Source organism: Columba livia, chromosome 8 (assembly GCF_036013475.1).
Source record: "Columba livia isolate bColLiv1 breed racing homer chromosome 8, bColLiv1.pat.W.v2, whole genome shotgun sequence".
NCBI lineage: Eukaryota > Metazoa > Chordata > Aves > Columbiformes > Columbidae > Columba > Columba livia.
Genome location: NC_088609.1, coordinates 30,692,738 through 30,714,572, shown reverse-complemented (window position 1 = coordinate 30,714,572; position 21,835 = coordinate 30,692,738). Strand labels below are relative to the sequence as shown.

Sequence of the window (21,835 nt, the reverse complement as noted above, 5' to 3'; positions counted from 1 at the left end):
TTTCAAGACCGTTCCAGCTCTGGTGGTTTTCTGATGGATTTTCTGTACCCTTCTCAGATGGTGACTGCTCAGTTTTGCTTGGCTCCTTTATTGCTTCTGGTCCAAAAGATCCACGCTAAATCACCTTATAATGTCCCACTGGGGTAAATTCCACTTTTTTCCCCTTTTCCTTCCATAAAACTTGCCCGATGTAATGACCATATGAGGGCATGGGACACGAGCAACAAGCAAGGCCAAGGCTGGAGCAGAAGGCAAACAAAATATCCCAAACCCCAGCCCCCATCCCAATAAACTGTAATTTCAGACATCTTCGGCTGGATTCAACTTCAGAGCCTTGGCCTCACCTTTGTTGGTGATGTGCGTTGCTTTGATATACATCTCCATACATCCATACGTGTATGTGTATATATATATATATATATATATATATATATATAAACCCTGCTCTTTAATACCTCCCACAGCATAAACTGCTTTGCTTTTCCCAGAGTTTCCAGATGGTGCTGAAATCTTCAGAGCTTTGGGGGGGTTATTTGCTTATTTTTAGATAACTTCCCACACTTGGGCCCTCACCAGGGCGCCTCAGCATTCCCATTTACCAAACAACCTCACTTTTAGCTCGGTTTTGTCCTCGTCACCGAGTGGGTCTGTGACGAATCGTCGTGGTTTATTATTAGTGTTGGTGCTGAAGTTCATTTTCTAAATCTCTGTTGTTCTTCCCCAAATAATCTGCAATTTCCTCGGCGTTGTGATCTCAGTTATTTACTTGCCTCCGCAATGGATTGAGAGCGAGTTTCCCAATGCGGCTTGGCTGTTAAAAAATAGAGAGAACCACTCATCCCATGTGCTGCTGGAAGAGTCCTGCATAAATACATATAATACATATATTTCTCTATTTTTTTTTAGGCTCCTTCTTCGTTTGTTTGTATGTTTTCTCAAAATTCTGTGATTTTGTGGAACGGGAGAGAAATCTTGCTTTGACGCATGCCAACAAATTAATGTCCCTGAAGCCCGCAATAGAAGCGCAGCACAATGCAACCACCCTTCCTCCAGCCTAGTTGTCCCTTCTACCAACCCACTAGAACAAAATGATTTGACTAAATAATAACTGTAGAAAAGGCCGGTCCCTGCAGACTCACAACAAAGGCGAGAAAAACACGAGGCTAATTATTATCTTCCTTTCTTCATGCAGGTCTTTCTGCCAGGCTCTAGCAATTAAAGACGATGCTGGGGAACACGCTCGACAGGAATTAGTCTTACTTGGGGAAATTACCACCCGGAGGTTTTCAGGATTTTTGTGCTGCTATGTAAATTCCCTTTGCTCAGCTTAAATTTTTTTAAATAGATGCATCACTTTGACAACACATTTTAATAGGCAGTAAAAATGAAAATAAATATATATACACTTTAAAAATGTTTCCAGCTAGCTCAGATCCCAGCCTGTGTTTCTCCTGGTTGTCCTGAAACCAAGTTCCTGGAGGCAGATGCTCTCCTGACCCTCTCTCAACTCCCTCAGCAAAACTCCCTTGCCAGTCACACAGAGCTCCAAGCCAGACGGACAAGCCAAGCGGGTAAATCTCCGCTCATTTCCCTTCCTGTGAAACAAACCCGTCATCCCAACATGAAAGGAGGTTGAAGCATGGAGGGTGTTGGTCTCTGCTCCCCAGGAACAAGCGCCAGGAGCAGAGGAAACGGCCTCAAGTTGCGCCAGGGGAGGTTGAGGTTGGATCTGGGAACAATTTCTTCCCCAAAGGGCTGTGGGGCATTGGAACAGGCTGCCCAGGGCAGTGCTGGAGTCACCATCCCTGGAGGGTTGGACAGACGGAGATGAAGTTCTCAGGACATGGGGCAGTGCCAGGGGTGGGGTATGGTTGGATTCCATGATCCTGAGGGTCTCTTCCAACCAAAATGATTCTGTGATTCTAACACGACATCCCTGCTGTAGGAAGCACCCTGCATGCAGGAACTGTTTTCTCCTGCTCCAACCACGGCGAAGGTTTGTTTGTGTGTCCTGCAAGTCACTGTCTACTCCTCCGGCGGCACGAGGGGCCAGCTGAGTGTTGACCGTCGTGATGTTCCTTTCTACAGTGTTGTCCAACATCTGTGCTTAGATTTCCATGAGAATTTGCTTCAGTCAAATGGTGAGGAAGCCTTTGAGCACGTTCAGCTCTCTCCCAGAGGGCACCCAGCCCTACCCAGCCTGGTAATGGCACCTGGATGCCCAGCATGGCCCAGGGTGTCCTCGAGACAGGGCAGGGTCCTCATTCAGTGCTGGCACCTCCTGGATTACACATCTCTGCTGGAAGTATTTTGCCTCCGAGAGGTCCTAGAAATTGCATTTGTCTTTTCACGCCCATGTTATTTGGTGGCATTTCACTGCTACGTCCAAAACCTGGTTTCCATCACTCCCAACCAGCACACCAAAGTTTCCAGCATGAAGTTTGTACCTGGATGTGCGACACGGGGGTATTTCCCTCCAGTTCTCAGTGCCATTTGCTTCTTCTCACATTATTTTCTCTTCCCCTTTCATATTTTTTGCTGCTTTGACACTTAATTGACTTTGTGCTTGTGTTTAGTCTAACACCATCAATTAAAATAGTGATCAATAAGAGACCAAACATTAACCCTTGAACAAACCCTTGAGTAACCTCCTTCCAACCCGATACTTCCCTTGATTTGTACAACTCATTATTTCTTTCCTAAACAGTTTCTCATCTATCCCAAAATTGAAAGTAGAAGGTAAATGAAGTTTTCCTGGGAGAATGACTGTTTTCTCTTTCGCCCTACTGTTTTCTGCAGAATGTACCATATTTTTAAGCACAGCAAGTATTTCTAGTGTCTCTCGGCCACTTCTTTTGTATGACATGGTATTATTGATGTCATCCTATCTTCTTCTATGTTAAATATGATCTTTTATGGCTGGTTTCCAGCTGGATTTTCCCCTCTAGATGTTTATTTTAAGCTTTCAAAAAATGCATGTATGAATCTAGGAGGTTCTGTGCAGGAGGTGGGAAGCGGGGATTGACATTGTGCTGGAGTCAACTTCCTAAACACTGGATATAACTTTATATCCTATATGGGGGAATTAGATGGGAAAGAGTGAGGACTGGGGCAGGTTTGGAGAAACCTGCTGTATAACAATCAGTGTCCTGAACACCCTACCAGCCTAATTAAGTCATGTAGTGCTGTTAATAAGCAGGGGGGCTTAACAAAGCCTCTGGGGAATGCCAAAATCATGTTCTCTTTTTTATTTCTTTAAATAAGTCCATCGCGATGGAAAATCACACCCACCAAACGGTGGTATCATAAAATGGTCAGATCAGAGCAACTTGCAGAAGGGATGCTCATCTGTCATGACAAGGGGGACATCAGGGTAAATCCAGTCTGAGCTGGCTGTCCTGGGCTATACTGGGCTTGGCTTGTCTATACTGGGCTGTGCTAGGCTGTGCTGTACTTGGCTTTACTGGGCTGTACTGGGATCATCCAGCAAGGATGAGGAGAGCAGGGGCTCAGGTCCACAGAAGGATTCTGTACCCCCTGCCTGTGGAAATCGGTGGCACGGGCAGACAAACACCTTCGGATGCTTTTAGTTTCCAACAAGTCCCTTTGTGAGAATCCAAAATTAGTACAGCAGAGTTGCTTGCAGACCCCTAAATCAATGAGAATAACCGAGTTATTGTGGCCTGTGTTTTTCTTTCTCTCTCCTCTTGTTGGTGAGAAGCAGGCAGTGGAGTTAGAAGAGAGTTTTGCAAAGCTCGGGCTTTCACAGAAGCGAAAAGCTCCCAGCGCCCTCTGGTGCGAATGCAGCCGGCTCTGCCCTGCACATTTATCCAGCAAACAGCCCGAATGGGTGTTAATTTGGGTGTTTCGGGTGATGGAAAAGGTGAGCCACAGCCACGCTGCACCATGAAGGGAGAGCAGGTTGGGCATTGGCATGATGCTCGTGAGACCTTGCTGAGGATTGTAGCTGGATTTTTGGTGGGAAATGGGCTTGGTCTGGTGGAATCAAGACGCCCAGTTGATAAGCACAGAGAAGGGCATAGGTGGCTTTTTAGAGACCATCTCAGCACCCCAGCAGAAGATTGGGTGGTAGCAGGACGGTTGGAAATAAAGGGGAGGTTCCAAGTAGCATGGAGAGAGAAATTTGAGGGTGATTAAGGGATGGGGTGCTGCCCAGGGAAGTAGTCATGGCCCCAAGAGTGACAATATTCAAGAAGCATTTGGACAATGTCCTCAGACACAGTGTGAATTTTGGGGTTGTCCTGTGCAGGGAGAGGAGTTGGACTCGAGACCTTATTGCATCCTTTCCAGACTTAAAAGGGATTGGTAAGAAAGATGGGGACAGACTTTTGAGCAGGGCCTGTTGTGATAGGACAAGGGGTGATGGTTTAAACACAAGGAGGGAGATTCAGGCTGGACATGAGGAAGGAATTGTTGCCCCTGAGGGTGGTGAGAGCCTGGCCCAGGTTGGCCAGAGAGGTGGTGGATGAACCATCCCTGGAGACATCCCAGGCCAGGCTGGACGGGGCTCTGAGCAACCTGAGCTGCTGAAGATGTCCCTGCTCGTGGCAGGGGGGGCACCGGGGGAGCTGGGAAAGTCCTTTCCAACCCAAAATATTCTGTGATTCTATGATTCTAAGAAAGGGCTGAAGCGTTCAACACTGCTGCTGCAGCCTTGCAAAACACCATTTATCAGCAGGATGATTAAAATGAAAGTAAATTAAGGAAAGTGGAGGTGAAGGGCTATTGGGTTTGAGTCAGTAGGGCCTGAATTTATCTCAGTTTATTTACTTTGGCCTAATGACTTAAGGAAATTTTAAACTTTTGGGTTATAAGGGAGAACTGAAACATCCCCAGAGGACTGAGAGAGATTAACTGTAAAGCCCATTTATGTAAAGCGGGACCTACAGGCTTGTTGGTGGAGTTCAGACTCCTGAGAACTACTAGGACACCTACATTAAACATCTAATTCCTATAGACCTGTAGTACTCATAGGATGATTAATAAATTCATACATACTCTTTATTAGAACAAAAAAAAATGATTTAAATAAAGCAAAAAAGCTTAGTTGGGTTGCTGACCCAGAAATGATAAAGAATAAGATCGCTTGGCTTTAGTGATGTTACTGAAATTTCAATGTTGTGTCCAAGCAAAAGATACTGCGGAAAACCTTGCCCAGCTTGAGAATGTGTGACAAGAGTAGACTGTGTCATTCTTCTAGTAATTTCTGAAGGACAGAGCAAGGCTTCCTGCTTCTTGACCGGTGTTTTTTCTGCATCAAACGTTCTGTGTGCGTTGCAAACAGGCTGAATATAGGACAGTTGGGGTGACGGTGCCAGTAGCGCTCAAAGAAAACAGTTTACATAAAGCAAAGTGGACGTGTGTTTATGTAACTGGGCATTGAGTCTCGCCCTCAAATCCTTGCCAAAATATCACTTTGCTTCTCTGTCATTCTTGACTCAGTGGGGAAGCTTCAATGCAAATATCTCTCTGAAGACAGAAAAGACTTGAAACAATAATCTACCGGACAAAGATATTCTTAAGGTTTTAAAATAACACCTTCTGTTGATCAAGGGTGAGCAGTCAAACAAATCAAGCTGTGCATGACAAATAAAACTTGAGAAAATCAAAAAGATGGCAAGATGTAAAATCTCCCAGACTGAAATAAGAGGTGAATTTGCAAAGGTGTCACGGGTGACGCTTCCATAGAGGCCTCACAAACATGTAATGCACAGGAACATTTGGATGCTTTAGGCTGAGCACCAAGACGCTGTGGAATGAGGAATTTCAATGCGTTACCGCGCTGGACGCTTCGTCTCTCTCCATCTTTATTCAGCACACAAAGGGCCAGCACAGCTGGCTTCCCACTTATTTAACATACCCTTGTTTACACTGCAATACATATGGGACAAACAGCGCAGTGATATTATTTATTATTCTTTTCTTTTTTCCTCAGAAATAAAGAACCAGCACAACCCAACGAGGCTGGAAAAAGGTCTGTATAATAACTATTTCTCAGTGGGACACGTGGCAGAAGTCAAAGCCTCCGGACACAGTCTCTCCAGCCCCTGGGTAAGCAGTTGGCAGTATATAGAACAGGAGGCTCATGTTATGCGCCGCTTTCCGTGCCTAGAAAAAACAAAACGAAGGAGAAAAGCCAAGTTAGCATCAGCCATGCAGCAAACTGCACAATGGCAGCATTTCCCAGAAACTGAAGCAAATGCAAAAGAATTTGCTTCTGGGGTTGTGTGTCGCTTAAGTATAAATTCTGCAATATGTAGCATTTTTTATAGCCTTCTTCACATAGTTTCCCCGCACACACTGGGGCTGAGGCATCTAACACAATTTACCTGGAGGTTTGTAGCCCAGCAAAGTGCAAGATTTACTTTCTGGAATAAGCTGTAGAGTATATGAAATTTCGATGTTAAGGTCAAACCCAGCACGGCAGGAGGCAGCACACAGGTACCTTTTCAAGGCCGTATGGCACCGGACCAAAATAAGATTACGTTTTTCCTCCATGAGGGGAGGAAGACTGAGAATGAGAGGATTTTTCTTTGCCTTTCTCCATGACCAAAGCCCACAGACCCACAGTCTTGCCTTGCTGTACAGGAAAGAAAAGCCACCAAAAAAGCATGTACACAGCCTCACGTAGGGCTCGTCCGGTTCCTCCAGCAGCTCAGCGTTCAGATCCACGGAGTGTGGACAGTAAAGCTTAACTGGTCTTTCATTTCCAACCCGTTTTTTTGGATTCCCTCCCATTCTTATACCCAAGCACAAAAAAAAAGAGCTCTTGTGCTTCAAATTTTGAACGTGTGGTCCTTGGCCACACAAATGTCATACGGACCTTTTTGTACTCAAGAAACTGCTTCTGGGATGGTATTTGATTGCCAAGAAACTCTAAGTTTAACCTGAAGAAGATTTCTATGTGAAAGCCATGGAAAATTCCCATAGAAGAAACTAAAAGTCAGGTTTTTCCTCTTAATTTGCTTCTAGCTGAAGCACCTCTTGGGCAGCCAGTTTAAGGAGCAGAACTATGTCCAGTATTAAGGACAGAGTTAAGACAAAGACACTCTGTGAGCTACTTTAACCAATATTTACAATATGGGTAAGGATGTGTTTATTGTATTATATACTTGGATACAAAGGAGACCAGCTTTGGAAACATCTCACAGGTATATTTATTAGTAGGGAATAATCTGTCTCAAAGCGCAACCCACTTCATATTTTAAATAGCATTTCATTACAGCGCAGCTGCACGAGCCTTTCTTCTCCCTGACCAGATGTTTGATATGCAGAAGGCAGACTTCAGCACACTACTTATGCACATGCATAAGTTCCTGGATTTGTTTAGCTTTGAGGACAGTAGCTGAAGAAAAGTCCGTTTGTCTTAATCATTTGAAAAGCTTCTTTCTTTTCTTTCTCCACTGTTTATCGTCCACATCTTCAGCATCGGCAGGAGGATCTGGCATCACGAGGCCATCAGTCACTTTATAGTAGACCACTGTGGAATCTGTCTCAACTATGGCCAAGGTAACCGACAGCGGGGTGTCGGGATTGTCCGGTGGGAGAGACGCTTTTGTCAGGATTTCTCTTATCCTGGAAGAGGAAACAGGCGGTTAGAAAGGAGTCCAGAACCACTTAACAATGGCACAAAGGTAGAAGTGCAGCATTGCTATTTTTATTCAGCCTAGTTTTGCTTTGCATGTTTGTCTTCACTAAAGAAAGTATAATATAAAAAAAAGAATACCAAGTCCGAAAATCCAAATCTACTAAAAATCCAAAGGTATAGAATCAAGTAACAAAATCAAACAAATAATTTAATAAAAATAGTATCAGTTATATCCATCTCTGTTGGAAATGGCTCAACACACACTTCTAAGGTTTGCTTAGGTGTACGACTATGCACATGCCTCAACCATCCTTCCACTACCACGATCATAGCATGGCAATCTCTAACGGCCTTGTTTTCATCAGATTAAAAAATATATATATCTGTATCTCTAATTGAATAACACACAGTGTCCAATTAGAGAACAAAATAATTAAAGCTTGTTCCATTTGTAGAGATAAATCCTCCAGTCTCTGCGCTGCAGTTCTCTGCCAGGCTGTGATGACCCAGGAACCGACGCCAGGCTTCTCTACCTCCCCGTCTAGACTAGAAGCCACAAGACTAATGTTCTTCAAGACAGCTGGCATAAATAACATCTTCCTTAAAAATTCAAGACAAAGTTATGCAATTTTTCCTGTTCGGCTTATTTGAAGAATAACATGCCAGTTACTTTTCAGTTCAGAGCTGAGGACAACATTGATTTCTGGAGTCCTTGCGTTACTGTTCTGAGCGGGGAGCAAGTTCTGAAGCAGCGCAGAGTGGTAACACTCCCCATAACAGCGTTTCATGGGGAGCTTTCTCCCTCACCCAAACCTTGGGTGCAAGAGGCCTCGTCTGGGATTGCCCAGCCAGGTTATAACCTGTGGAGAGGTCAGCTGTGCAGTGGCAAAAACCACCCCTCGCTTCGTGCGCCCCCGAGATCTCACTCATCACAAAATGTCAATTTCTGAAGCTGGGCACTGTAGCTGAAAATGAGGCTCTTTGTAAATGCATCAGCTTTCAAACTTTAACCATCATCTTCCTTCCAAATCTCTTTGATCTCTTAACAAAAGCCAAATGGGAAGTGGCAGAGAATAAGCAGCGGCCTGGAAAGCGTACGCTATTAAGCCCACGACCCTCTTAAGTATCCATCTGTGTCCTGAGCTGGTCATAATTCAACTGGGCTGAACTCAGTAGTGCCTTTTCTTTTGCTTTCACCACTGGCCCATATGTAATGCAATACAATAGAGTGAGAGAGATCCTAAGGCTGTGAAAAGCCGTATTCTGGTCCTCCTGCCATCAGCACATTTCATAATGTGAGCCAACAGTGTGCCCAGGTGGCCAAGAAGGCCAACGGTATCCTGTCCTGTATCCAAAATAGCGTGGTCAGCAGGACAAGGGAAGTGATCCTTCCCCTGTACTCTGCATTGGGGAGGCCACACCTGGAGTGTTGTGTTCAGTTCTGGGCCCCTCAGGTCAGGAAAGACATTGAAGTGCTGGAGCGGGTCCAGAGAAGAGCAACACGACTGGTGAAGGGACTTGAACACAAGCCCTACGGGGAGAGGCTGAGGGAGCTGGGGTTGTTCAGTCTGGAGAAGAGGAGGCTTAGAGGTGAGCTCATCACTCTCTATAACTACCTGAAAGGAAGTTGTAGCCAGGTGGGGATTGGTCTCTTCTCTCAGGCAGTCAGCAATAGGACAAGGGGGCATGGGCTTAAACTCTACCAGGGGAAATTTAGGCTGGATATTAGAAAGAAATTCTTTACAGAGGAGTGGTCAGGCATTGGAATGGCTGCCCAGGGAGGTGCTGGACTCACCGTCCCTAGAGGTTTTTAAACTGAGATTGGATTGAACATGGCACTTAGTGCCATGATCTAGTAAACGGACTAGAGTTGGACCAAGGGTTGGACTCGATGATCTCTGAGGTCTTTTCCAACCCAGTCCATTCTGTGATTCTGTGATAACAAGAGAGCAAGTAAGCAAAGAGATACTGTATTGGCCACCAACAGGAGACACCTGCAAAAGTCTCGTACTTCAAGCAATGTGACCTCTTTCGTCGTGTTCAGCCTGCAGAAGAGAAGCTCTGGGGAGACCTTAGCATGGCCTTTTTAGACTTAAAAGAGGCCAATAAGAAAGATGGGGACAGACTTTTTAGCAGGGCCTGTTGCGACAGGACAAGGAGTGATGGTTTTAAACTAAAGGAGGGAGATTCAGGCTGGACATGAGGAAGGCATTTTTTACAAAGAGGTTGGTGAAACTCTGGCATACCACAACCAGCCCTAACGCAATGCAGCACATCTGCGGGTTCGTGAGAGGGGATCTTTTGAAAGAACAAGCTTCGGAATTCAGGAAGTCTGTATCAGGCGCCTGTGTTTCCTCTCCTCCCCTGAAGGCATCACTGTGAGCCTCTGCATCCTGCATGTTCACAAGGTTTCTCTGCAGCAGCAGAGATTTCAAAGGAGCCAGAGAACAACTGGGTTTGTGCCGATTTCATTGCACTTGCTACCTGCCATGAACAGGAAGATGAAATACTGCAGGAAAGGTGTAGGGTTTTTTAATCCTTTTGATGTATCTAACACCCTATATGGAAAAAAAAAAAAAAAAAAGCAATAATTGTTCTTGGCCTTCTAAAACTCAAAGGAATGCACATCTGACCTCCTAAACAAGGCAAGAAGCCTTTACTTCAAGAGACACAGCCCTCTAGGCTGCCCATCTCACTCAAAGTGAAGTCCTAAACAAGAAGCCCACACGTAATGCCTCCCCCAACAGAGCTAGTGGACTTTGTTTACTGTTAATGGTTACAGATAAGCTCCTTAATGACCAGTACATCTGCTACACCATACGAGTGATGTCAGTAATAAAAGATGGCTTTTGCTTAAGTAAAAGTGGATTTAATGCTTCTGCAAGTGTCAAACATTAGAAGACTCTGGAACAGGAGAGTTCAATACATCCAGTACTTTGGCATATCTGGAGTCTTGACAACCTCCAGTCACCAGCACCCAGACCAGCCTTTTCCTCAAGAGTCACAACTTCGTTAGGACATATTCTGCAAACATTGATCACAGAGATACCAAGGGGTCCACAATGACTCTGGTTTTGGTTCCCCAGCATTTACAGGCCATGCTCCAACAACATGAGCCTCAAAGAAGCCCTGGTGTCAAGCGTTTGGCATGGACTAGCTCTACGTGGCTCCTCCTTTCCAACAGGCATCAGGTTTTAAGCAGAACATAGAGATTTAACATGATAAAAGGTGCAGCTGAGTTCTGCAGTGTCTGAATAAAAGTTTAGTGAGTTTTCAGGCCAGCCTCAAGTAAAGCCTACGTTGGAAGAAGGCACCGTTTCACTTTGTCATCTCCTGAAGGACACTGTACAACACAATACTCAAATCACTTCAGTACATCTTCATCCACAGGCTCAGCTTTGTTCCTCGCCTAAGACTTGCCCATCCACAGGCTCAGCCTTGTTAATACACAGGCTCAGCCTGGCGAAGAAGAGCACGGTCAGCCCTGTACATGCAGGCTTCTCAGGGCTTATGCCACTGACTACCTGATAAAAAATAAAAAGCATCTCAAGCCCCAAGAGAGCACACAGAACAATCAAGTGTGCTGCATGCACAGCAGGAAGGCTAGGAGTTAAAATATCCTGCAACCACTCCTCTCCCTTCTCTCCTTCTCACCAAGAAAAGCCATTGAATATTCAAACTGGCTTTAGGTTTCCTACACAAAAAGGTACATTTCGAACAAAGGCACTATGAAAGGAAAACATACAGCAGCTAGGGGAACACATACATCACAAAAAACACTGGGAAGTTTTATTTAAGTCCCATAAATAGAAAAAAAAAATTAAATAATAATTCTCTTCTGTTACAGATCATACAGTCCAAAGTTTTCAAAATAGCTTGAAAAACTATCTATGTTGTCTGCATGTTTGCTGCCAGCTAGGATCTGCTCCCACCATGAGAAACACAGTTTCAACCCAGGAAGCAACCTCACATACACCTCATTGCTGGAGATGAAAGGGATTTAACCTCAAATATGTGAAGGAGACGCACAAAAGTAAGACCTGGAATTTCTAAAGCATCACAGGAAGGGCTTTAGAAAAGGCTTTCTAGATACCTATAAACTACAGTGAGTAGGGATTGCCTTTTTTTTTTTACCAGAGAATTTGTCATAAGAGCAGGTTTAATTTAATTAACATCATGCAAGGACAACTGCAGCTAAGGTGACTGCACTATGAATGTCATCCTGCATCTGCCTTTACTGTGCATTCGAACTAAATGGCAATGGTGAGCTCACCTGGTCTTGTATTATTGTTGCAATTAATAGCTTAAAAACAAAAGAAAACCCAACAACAAAACAAAACCAAGAATCCATGCAAATCCATTCAAAGAAAAGAATTTTCCATCTTTCCCCCATTTTACTTCATTAACAAAATACTTAAATACTAGGTAGGCCTTCAACACACATCAGAAACCTGTACTGGCTTTCCTAATGATCTGCTCCCAACAAAATAACATTGCTCTTTTCACTCTAAAGAAAGAAGCTGGTATATTACTGGTTAACTTCAGGAAACTGTAGCTTGAGGTTTTAACTGACTATCCAAAAAGTAAAAAACTAACAGAATCACAAAGGCAAGATAACAGGAGCAGGAAGTTTTGTGATGAACAAAGGAGTATTTCAATGACAGATGCCATGCAAATACCTCTGAAAAGCAGCAGAAACACTGGAAGCTCAGAGAAGTTCCATCAGGAATGCTGCTCCAGACCCAGCTGTAGGGCAGGCACCAATATTAACTTTGTGCTTTGAAATATATGGGGAGAAGCACACGGTGGTGGTGGGAGGTGTAAACGGACACCACTATTTCTTGGGATTTGTTTCCAAACTACAGGAACATGAGCTGCTAGAAGAAACTCATTTTTTTGTAATGGAAAACAAAACAAAACAAAACAAAGCACAAACCTAAAGAAAACACCATGTACCTCACTGGTCAGGAAAAGGAATTGAAACCTCAAGAAATAGAAGGTGGAAGCTAAAAAAAACCCAAGACATTATGCAAAAAGGAGGAATCGAAATTCAGCAAAGTTCTACAAGATACACCAACTATAGGATGTTCACTCTTAGTACTGCGCAACCAACCCAAATAATGCTCATAGCAGAACAGCTGGGACAAAACTGTGAAGGGGATGCAAGATATGGCACATGTGACACTTCCAGTGCATGTATGATAACAGTGCTTCTTAGAAGTAAAACACCTTTAGATTAGACTAAGGTCTACTTCAGACTACACATTTAAAAGAGGATAAATCATTTCCAGTCCTCAGATTTACTTCTAAGTATGCTTCTTGGCTTTATAATGAAACATTTCTGTAGTCTTCTTCCAAATTAGGTTACCATTTTAACAAAATAATGCTTTCACTCTTCACCTAAAACAAACTTCACTTTCTTTTACTCCGTAACTTCATGCAGGGGACTTCATCCTTCATACCCAGCACTTGCATACAAAAACCAAACAGGGCAGCGATGTATCATTTAATCTGATGATTTATTAGTAACATTTTGCTTGGACAATGTTATATGTCTAGGACAGAGAGCATGTAATTCCACTAAATCCAGCATCTAACTCCCTGATCCTTGGAACGATGAAGGCTTTCAACGCTATCTAGAAAATCCAGCTGTCATAGAATCAACCTACAAATTCTTCCTGCAAGTGTGAATCAGTGCTAAATTCAAAGGAGAACAAACACAAGGTTCTCCTGACCTCTGCCAGCTGCGTGTGGTTGAGAGAGCAGTCCAAGACAGACACAAGTTGCATGTTATTCTCCAGATCTTTACTTGCAGAAGATTCAGCAATCTTCACTTTAAGAGCATGCTCACACAGCATGCTTTTCAGACTGTACAAGGCTACATTGGTGGTCCCTTTGCTCCAGAATTTTGCAATTCAATGAGTTACTACACAGCCTTATACCAGCAGGGCAGGACAATCAGCTTCCATCAAGCCGTTTGCACAAGTGGACAGTGAGCCCAGTGAGCGCAACAGCTTCTGCCTCAAGCAATTAACTGTCACGCTTAAACTGGACATGATGAAATCTTCTAGCAGGCTAAAAACCACTGAGCAGTTTGGGGTTTTTTTTGGTAGGGCTCTTGTATTTATCATCTGCTCAGGTGTCTTGCTGGTAATTTCCACAGCAACTTTACTCCGGCCTTTTAAGGACACACTCCTCTGAGTGTCGGCCAGGACAGAATCTTGATGAGACACCTGGGAAGGCCGAGCCTGGCAGAAATGGCTTCAAGATGAAAACCACCCCTGCAGCCCCTCCCCAGGCAATCCTGCTTATACACGCTGCTGTTTGCCAGCTGCTTTTGCACTGAGCACATTTCCAGGCCCAGCAACGAGGACAGGAGGTTTTCACCTTCCCAACCCTTTCCAATGGCTCCTTTTCAACATTCAGGGAGCTGTGTTCACTCGTACTCATACCTATTCCTCCACCTTTAATAGGCAACACGAAAAGCCAAAGCATTGCTTTGAACAAAACGGCAAAGTAGCATGCAAAGTACAAAAGCTTTCCTGTCAAGTCAAGTGAGAAAATATCATTTAAGACCTCAGATACCTAACAAGCCTCCTGCTATCAAGAATCACAACAACAAATATGTATCACTGTCAGAACAAAGAGGCAGCAGTACTGTAATACTGGTTCCGAATCCGTCTGCAGGATCCCTTTTTAATGGCCTCCCTCTGCGCAACATAACCTCAAGCTACAATTATTGTCTATACTACGTGTTTTTCACTTTCAGCAAAGGAGTCAAGCTGATGCTGTCCTTTCTCTACAAAAACAGACCAGGCCCTTCTGATCAGCGGTGAACTGCTAACAGAATTCCAAGCATGCATACGCACATTTAATAACACCAATACAAGCATATACAATCTTTCTGCCTGACAACATCTATGGGTGTTGAGCACCTACAGTCTTTAATGGACTCACCTGGCATTACAGCCCGGTATTCAGCTCATTTTAGCGACAATACACTCTGTGTAGTTGCCCTGTAGCAAAACTTAGTCACAAACTGTACTTTTAATCAATGTGACGCATTCACTCTTCGCCTCTCTAACACACATCCTTCCAGTAATGGATTCCATCCGTGCTGGTGCCAGCAGCAGAGCAAACAGTATCACCACAGTACAAACAAATTCAGAGGCTCCAAGTGAAAAGCTCCAATGAAACAGTACAAGATGGGACATACATGCAGTGCAATATCTCCCCGTCATTAAAAGCTAATTAGAACATACTTGCTGGCATTGATCCATAGCCAGGAATCAAAGTTTCCAGCCTAGGTGGAAATCTACTGCACTAAACAAGCACCACAACTCAGCACGTAGGCTGAGTTCTCAAAGATCCCATATCCTAATTTTCTGCCTTCTATTCCCACCTAAAAATCAAGTCCAAAACACAAACAGCAGTGTGTCCCATCACACACAAACAGCGTTTCTTGCAGAGAAGCCAAATGACACTCGGCATTGCATCTTGCAAGACCTCTCAGCAGCTTTCCTCTGTTGAGATCACACCATATTTCTCTGGAAGACTGAGGCCACAACAGACCAATATTTGCAAACGGAAGATTTCTTAGCAAGTGCTCAAATCCAGCAACACCTTGGAAGTCATTTGCTTCCCCCTCACAAGTTAATTTCCTCTGAAGATAGCCTAAAAGGGGAAAACACATGGCAGAGAGACTGCAAGAGACTGATCTGTCACTTCTAAAACCTAAAAAAAAAAAAAGGCAAAACCCATAGTATGTCTAAACCACCACTCCTGGAGTGCACAGATGTACACAATGTCTGCAAGTGTAATATATCAGCTATCTGCTACTGTGTCAGGCTGCTGCCCACAGAGCAAGAGGGGAGAGTAGACACTAATAAGATCTGTAAAGCCAGCCCTGAGCACAATCTCCTTGCGGAAGTAGGAACAGAAGAAATTGGAAAACATACTACCGATATCCTGCAGCTGAAATAGTTCAGGTCTCCAGAGAGATCATAGGGGAGAAAGGCAAATACCAACAAGAAAAGACGGCCAGGATCAGAGAGTAAATAACTCTGTGTTTGAGGCTGCTTGAAGCCTCCAGCCATTTAAAATATACAGTAAAAATATACTGAAGCGGAATTTCTCTAAGCTGCAAATATCTGTAATATTACAAAGTCATAGCTGTGTTGTCCTCTGCTTGACAATTATTTAGTCTTGCACATGCAAAGAGAGTCAGGCAAGATGACAGCTCAAAGGACAGTCACACATTAGATTCTAGATAAGAAAGAGGAATTTCCAGTTGAAAGTAGCCAAATTATACTTTCAGAACAAAAAACAAACCAAACCCACCATGCTTATCCATAATATTAAACAACTTTTAGAAAGAGAACTTCTAAACAACACAAAGCACTAATGAGCAGGAGGAGCCAGTTGCCGTGGGAAGCTGACACCAAAGGCATTACCATTTTCAGGGAGGGAGAAGCAGAGACAGCTGAAGCTTAGAAAATTAAAGAAAATGCAACTTTGCATGTATGTTTGCAGGCCAAAATAACTCTGCTCACGGGCTGAGATATTGCTTTCCTCTGATACTCCTTTGTTTCCTTCCCCTCATGACCAGGGCATCAGCAGCCCGTTAAATATATCTGTTCTTCATTTCATCTCATTGGTAACGCGAGCCAAACACCGACCACATCCTCACCTCTCGTGGCTTAACGATATGTGCGCAGGTATCGGCACCATCACCTGGAACCCATCCTGTTCTTTTTCACGTGCGTGTAAACAGATGAGCTGCAGTTCCGCTACTCCGACATGCTTCACTTCATGCCAGTTTCTCCCTAGAAAGGTTTATCATCAACGAGAATGATCAGAACACAAAACTCAAGTCTTAATCATTCAAATATTAAATTTGGTATTTAAGTTAATGTCTTAGGTCCTGTTTTCCCTCCCTCTCCTCACAGATCGTTTCCCATAAGTGGAAACTACCCCGTTCAAATGTCAAGTTCCCCCTCTGAGAATCAATCCTGTTATAGAAACTCATGGAATGGTAGTGGTCTGCTGACTCCAGAGCTGCACTGATGGTGAATAGGGATCTGTCTGACAAAGCTTTGTTCCAAAGAGGCAAAAATTAGGTTAAAAAAAAGGTAAAAAGAAGATAAAACACATGCAGCTTTAGTCATGTGCAGCATAAAAGTATAATCGAAATCAGTACCCTAAACTGTGAAGGAGCAGGTGCTAAAACCATGATTAATGATAATACACACTTCTTCCGTTCTGCTTTAAGGGATAAGGCTAAATGTTTTTGTTGCAGAACTACAGGAGACTTAACGCCTATTAAGGCATTTTCTTCAGACGTGTAACAATAACAGATACGGTGCTTTCTGGCTTGTAAAACCTGCCCTGACCTTGAGAACCACCAGCCTCCAAGAGAAATTCAAGTATTTTCATTAAGCTGCCTGCCTACAGACTGTCCCTTTTCAATAACACCAACACAGGCGAATCGCAGACAGCTTATAAATCTTATAACTCTGCTCGCTCCTACTCTCTACACTGCATTTGTCATAATTATTGCCACCAGACTTCCAAATCATCATTTTTTCTACAGAAATTGTTGCTCTTCCCAGAAAACAGCCATTTGCTAAATGGTAACCTTAGTGAAATGCTATGATTTCATAACTTTGACATAAAGCTAAAAATGAGGACTCTACTACCAGCACAAACTTTAACAGCAGCTAAAGGCAAACAGATTTGTTGAGATGTCTATCCGGTTGCTTCATTGAATTACCTTCCAAGAGGTCCAGATATACCAGAAATGCAACATAGATTTGAGTACTGTCAGATATATCGAGAGACATCATTTCTGTGAACTGAAACCCAAAAAGTAATGTTGGTGAAGGAAAGCAGAATTTATATTAAGAAGGCACAGATCAAACCCAGAATCTGTAAAGCTATCTAAGCCACTGAAGTCTGAAAACAGTTTTAAGGTCTAACAGGCAATTAAAAAGCAGGACTTGTTTTCTGATGGTATCTTAAAAGCTCTTTTTTCCATATTCCCCCTATTTTGGTGCTTCAGAAAGCAAGCCAAATAAACAAAAAAAAAATGAGGAATCACAACTATTTCTGGAACAGCTCTAGCTTTGTGGAGAAGGGCTATGAATTTTACCTATTTTTGCTGCAGTACATCAACATAAGATGACACCCAAATTAAATACCTCTATGTTTTCGGTGTACTAAAAATTAAGATGGGGTTAAAGTTCAAAACAGTTGTGTTTTCCAGCTGCGATGTCAGCATTTACAACCTCGTGCCCTTCTAATAGAGACATTCACAGGATCATAGAACAGTTTGGGTTGGAAGAGACCTTCAAATGCCATCTAGTCCAGCCCCATTCCAATGAAAAGGGAGCTCATGTAATTCTATAAACACAGATTAAAAAATTACTCCACTGAAAAGCTGAAAATCTAATATATTTGCTGCTGAAGGCCAAGAGACAGCTTCCTGTCACAGATTAAAATGCACCAACGAGCAAGCGCCATACAATATTATACTTAGAGAAATTAGTTTTATATGTTGTTATATTTTAAATAGAAAACGTATTGTTTCTTTAGACTACTAAATAAAATCATCGTATGTAGCAGAATGACAGCCTGAGGTGTCCAGGTAATTTATATAAGTGCTCATTGGCCAGCACAGCTGGTGTGGTAACACTGGTGCCTATGTTAAATACTTTATGCGCACTAACGAACTTCTTAACCCTGTTTTGCAGATATAGCTTTTGGTACAAAATGAGAATCTGCCTTTCTGTTAAACATTGATCGAGTAACATGCAGAAAAAATCGACTGTCGAGCTGTAACTGCAATAGTTCTAGACAGGTATGTTCCCCCAGCAAACCCCCAGCCTCTCAACAGGCCCAATAAAAAACCCACATATTAAAATCTCCCCCTTTCTGGAGGGGGGACACCCCATTTCCCCAGCCCCTCGGCCTCGGGGTGACCACCAATGTGCACCCCCGGGCCGAGATGTTTCTCAGCGCCAAGGTGGGGGGATCCTGTCAGGGGCTGGGGCGAGGGTGGGAGAGCAGGACCCCGAGGGGCTGAGGGGACCCCAGTGTGACTGAGTCACCCCCGAGGGGCTGAGGGGACCCCGGCGTGGCTGAGGGACTGAGGAAGCCGCCTCCGCGCCCGGGCGCTGACGGGCCGCCCCGCTCCCGCCCACACCTACCGTAGGGTGAATCGCCATCCAGTTGCCGCCGGCCCCCCCCGCCCAGTCCCCCCGATCCCCCGGCTCCCTCCCGCCCGCGGAGGTGCCCTCGGCGGGGCCGCTGTCCCCATCATTCCCCTCCTCCCCCCGGCGGGCCGCCGGCTCCATGCGCTCCCCGGTGTCACGCAGCCCAGCGCTCCCCGGCAACGGCGGCGGCGCCGCTCGCGTTCCGCCTCCGCGCCGTTCCCGCCGAGCCGAGGGTGGGCTTCTCCCCGCGCTAAACCCTGCTTAGCTCATCACACCGGGTCCCTCCGCAGTCACTTTAAGGTCTTATTTCGCAAGGAAGCTTGTGGATTTCAAGTAATTCCCTCGAGCAGGAAGCCCGGAGAGCAGAGCCCTGAGGCTGCCATGTCTGTGTGGAGACCCGGGCAGCGGAGAGGAACCTGCCAGAGAGATGTGGAGCTTGGACATGAGATGTTTCAGACCAGCAAGGCAGGCTTCATAACCCAGACACAAATTTCAGCATGTTTGGGCTTAGAATGTTTTCTATGAGAGACGAGGAGCACTTCAAAAATACTTTACATTACAAGAGCATCTCCACATACTGAACATACCGTGTGCAGTGTTGGGCCCCTCATGCCAAGAAAGGCCTTGAGGTGCTGGAGCACGTTGAGAGAAGGGAACGGAGCTGGTGAGGGGCTGGAGCACAAGTGTGATGGGAGCGGCTGAGGGACCTGGGGGGTTCAGCTGGAGAACAGGAGCTGAGGGGAGACCTTCTGATCTCTGAACTGCCTGAAAGGAGCTTGGAGCCAGGGGGGGTCGGACTCTGCTCCCCAGGAACAAGCAACAGGACCAGAGGAAACGGCCTCAGGTTGGACCAGGGGAGGCTGAGGTTGGATCTGGGGACAATTTCTTCCCCAAAGGGCTGTGGGGCATTGGAACAGGCTGCCCAGGGCAGTGCTGGAGTCACCATCCCTGGAGGGTTGGACAGACAGAGATGAGGTTCTCAGGACATGGGGTAGCACAAGTGTTGGATTAATGGTTGGACTCGATGATCTTGAGGGCCTCTTCCAACCAAAGTAACTCTATGATTCTATGACTTAATGTGTTTCTTTACCACCTGCAGGTGCCACACAGACACTTGTCCATCATTCCCTGGGTGTGGTGGCTTTGCTGTTCTTGCCACGGGGCCAGTGGAGCAGCCAGCAACACCATCCTGCTGTTGTCCCAAAAAGGGGGATTGTTACCCAGTGTGCAGACACCAGTTCACACACAGAGTCAAGGTATTTGTTTTATTTGCAGTTCTGCACAGAAAAGGGTGCTAGCGATCTTTTGCAAAGCTGGCACACTAGAAGCAGGTTAAGTTACATATTTATACATTTCAACTTTTAACCACTCCTAGCATCTTCTACATATTTATACCTATTCAAAGTCTACTGGTCTAAACTTTTCTCGCCTTGGTTTAAAACATACAGTAAACAACATTTTCTACACATGCTCAGTGAGTAGGGGTGTTCTGGAGGCAGGCAGCCTTCAGCGAGAAGGTGTGTTTTTGTATTAAAATGAGCGTATAATGAGCATAGTTCACCCAAGTTCATAATATGCCACCTGTCCTTGCCAAATGTAATGGTTTGTTGCTATGTGCATATTCTTCAAGCTTTAACACCAGGTTTGTCTTTCACGTTTCTCTGCTAAGTAACCAATTCCTGTTCTGTTTGAATCGTGTTCTTTGTTTTATAGTCTGCTTTGACCTTCTGTAAAACTCCATTAAACTTAATAGGGACATCACTGAGGCAGGTGGGCCTGGGGAGCCCAGAGGTGGGAGAAAACCTGTGGATTGCAGGGTAAACGGGCAAGAGGCAGGCAGTGAGGTGTTTGTGTAAAAAAGGGAAGAAGGGGAAAATAATTGTGGGGAGAATCAACTGCAGACGAACATAACAAACCTAATCTGAGTGAAAGTCCCCTTGGAAAGAGAGAGAAATGCCTGGAGGGGAAGTATGAAGGGAGAAGAAGAGTAAAACAGAAACAAAAGCAAAGAAGGTGTTGTTAATGTACAGTATCCAAAACTTTCATAGACTGGTTAGGAGATTTAGATTCAAGGTATTGTTATTTAATCATCTGGGACTGCTTTACTTAGGAATATCCCTGCCTTCCAGCACAAGCATGATTTGCCTAATGCAAAGTCTCCCAGGTCTGGTTTATCAGCTCCATCTGTCTTGGCATCTCTTTGGATGAATTTCAAAGACTGACTTAAATGAAGTCAGGCCTGTCTCTTACAGCACTTTGAATAGCTTCAAGCTGGTGTCCATGCACAAAAAAAAAGCTGTGTGGTGTTTTAAACAGATACACGGAGTGTATTGTAACATGAGATGAGAGAGAGACTTCAGAGCCCTCGCTTGTACACGGTGCTTGTTCTTGATCAGGCTACACCAAGAAAATGATATTGGAAATGCCAAACAGCACTGATGAGAGGAAACACCAAGTGTGATCTTGAGACTATGAGATTGATGCAGGGCTTAGTGAAAAATGAACAGTGTTGTCTTTAGCCCTTTCTATTACATAAAAATCATTAAGCTCATAAACAAAGCATCAATGAAACTTAATCTGTATGTACTGAGTACGTAAATTGGTGTGTGGTTTGTAGCCACAGGAACTCATATTTGGGGTCAATCTTATTCAAGCAATTTTGAGGAGGTTGGCCTGTTTTAATAAGCATTGTTTTAGCCAGCACTCCTATTCTCTGGGCTCAAAATAAAAATAAAAATAGGAAAAAAGAATCCAGTCTCTGAGACTTTCACAGAAGAATTGACAACAGAAGTTTACTTGGTTGCTAGGAAGAGAATTGGATAGATTTGAGTCCTCAGAGGTGAAGAAGTATTACAAATGAAAGGAAATAGGCTTGTCTGTAGTTTCTTATAGGTCTGTATGTATGATAATCTTTAGCAGAAGGATGGATCCTCTGGTTTTGGCTGCATGGGAAACAAGTCTAAATTAGAAGCAAGCTGCCTCTGAGAGAATTCATTACCTGCCAAACTGAGGG

General features: G+C 44.3%; 1 protein-coding gene across 1 annotated transcript; it reads right to left on the bottom strand.

The window, feature by feature from the left end:
• Positions 1-7,079: 7,079 nt before the first annotated feature.
• TSEN15 (tRNA splicing endonuclease subunit 15) lies at positions 7,080-18,978 on the bottom strand. Its single transcript, XM_005506547.4, has 4 exons — positions 18,817-18,978; positions 17,382-17,463; positions 16,299-16,434; positions 7,080-7,596 (listed from the first exon to the last, which is right to left on the bottom strand). The coding sequence occupies exons 1-4, from the start codon at positions 18,961-18,963 to the stop codon at positions 7,392-7,394; spliced, it is 570 nt and encodes a 189-aa protein (XP_005506604.3). The 5' UTR covers positions 18,964-18,978; the 3' UTR covers positions 7,080-7,391.
• Positions 18,979-21,835: the final 2,857 nt, after the last annotated feature.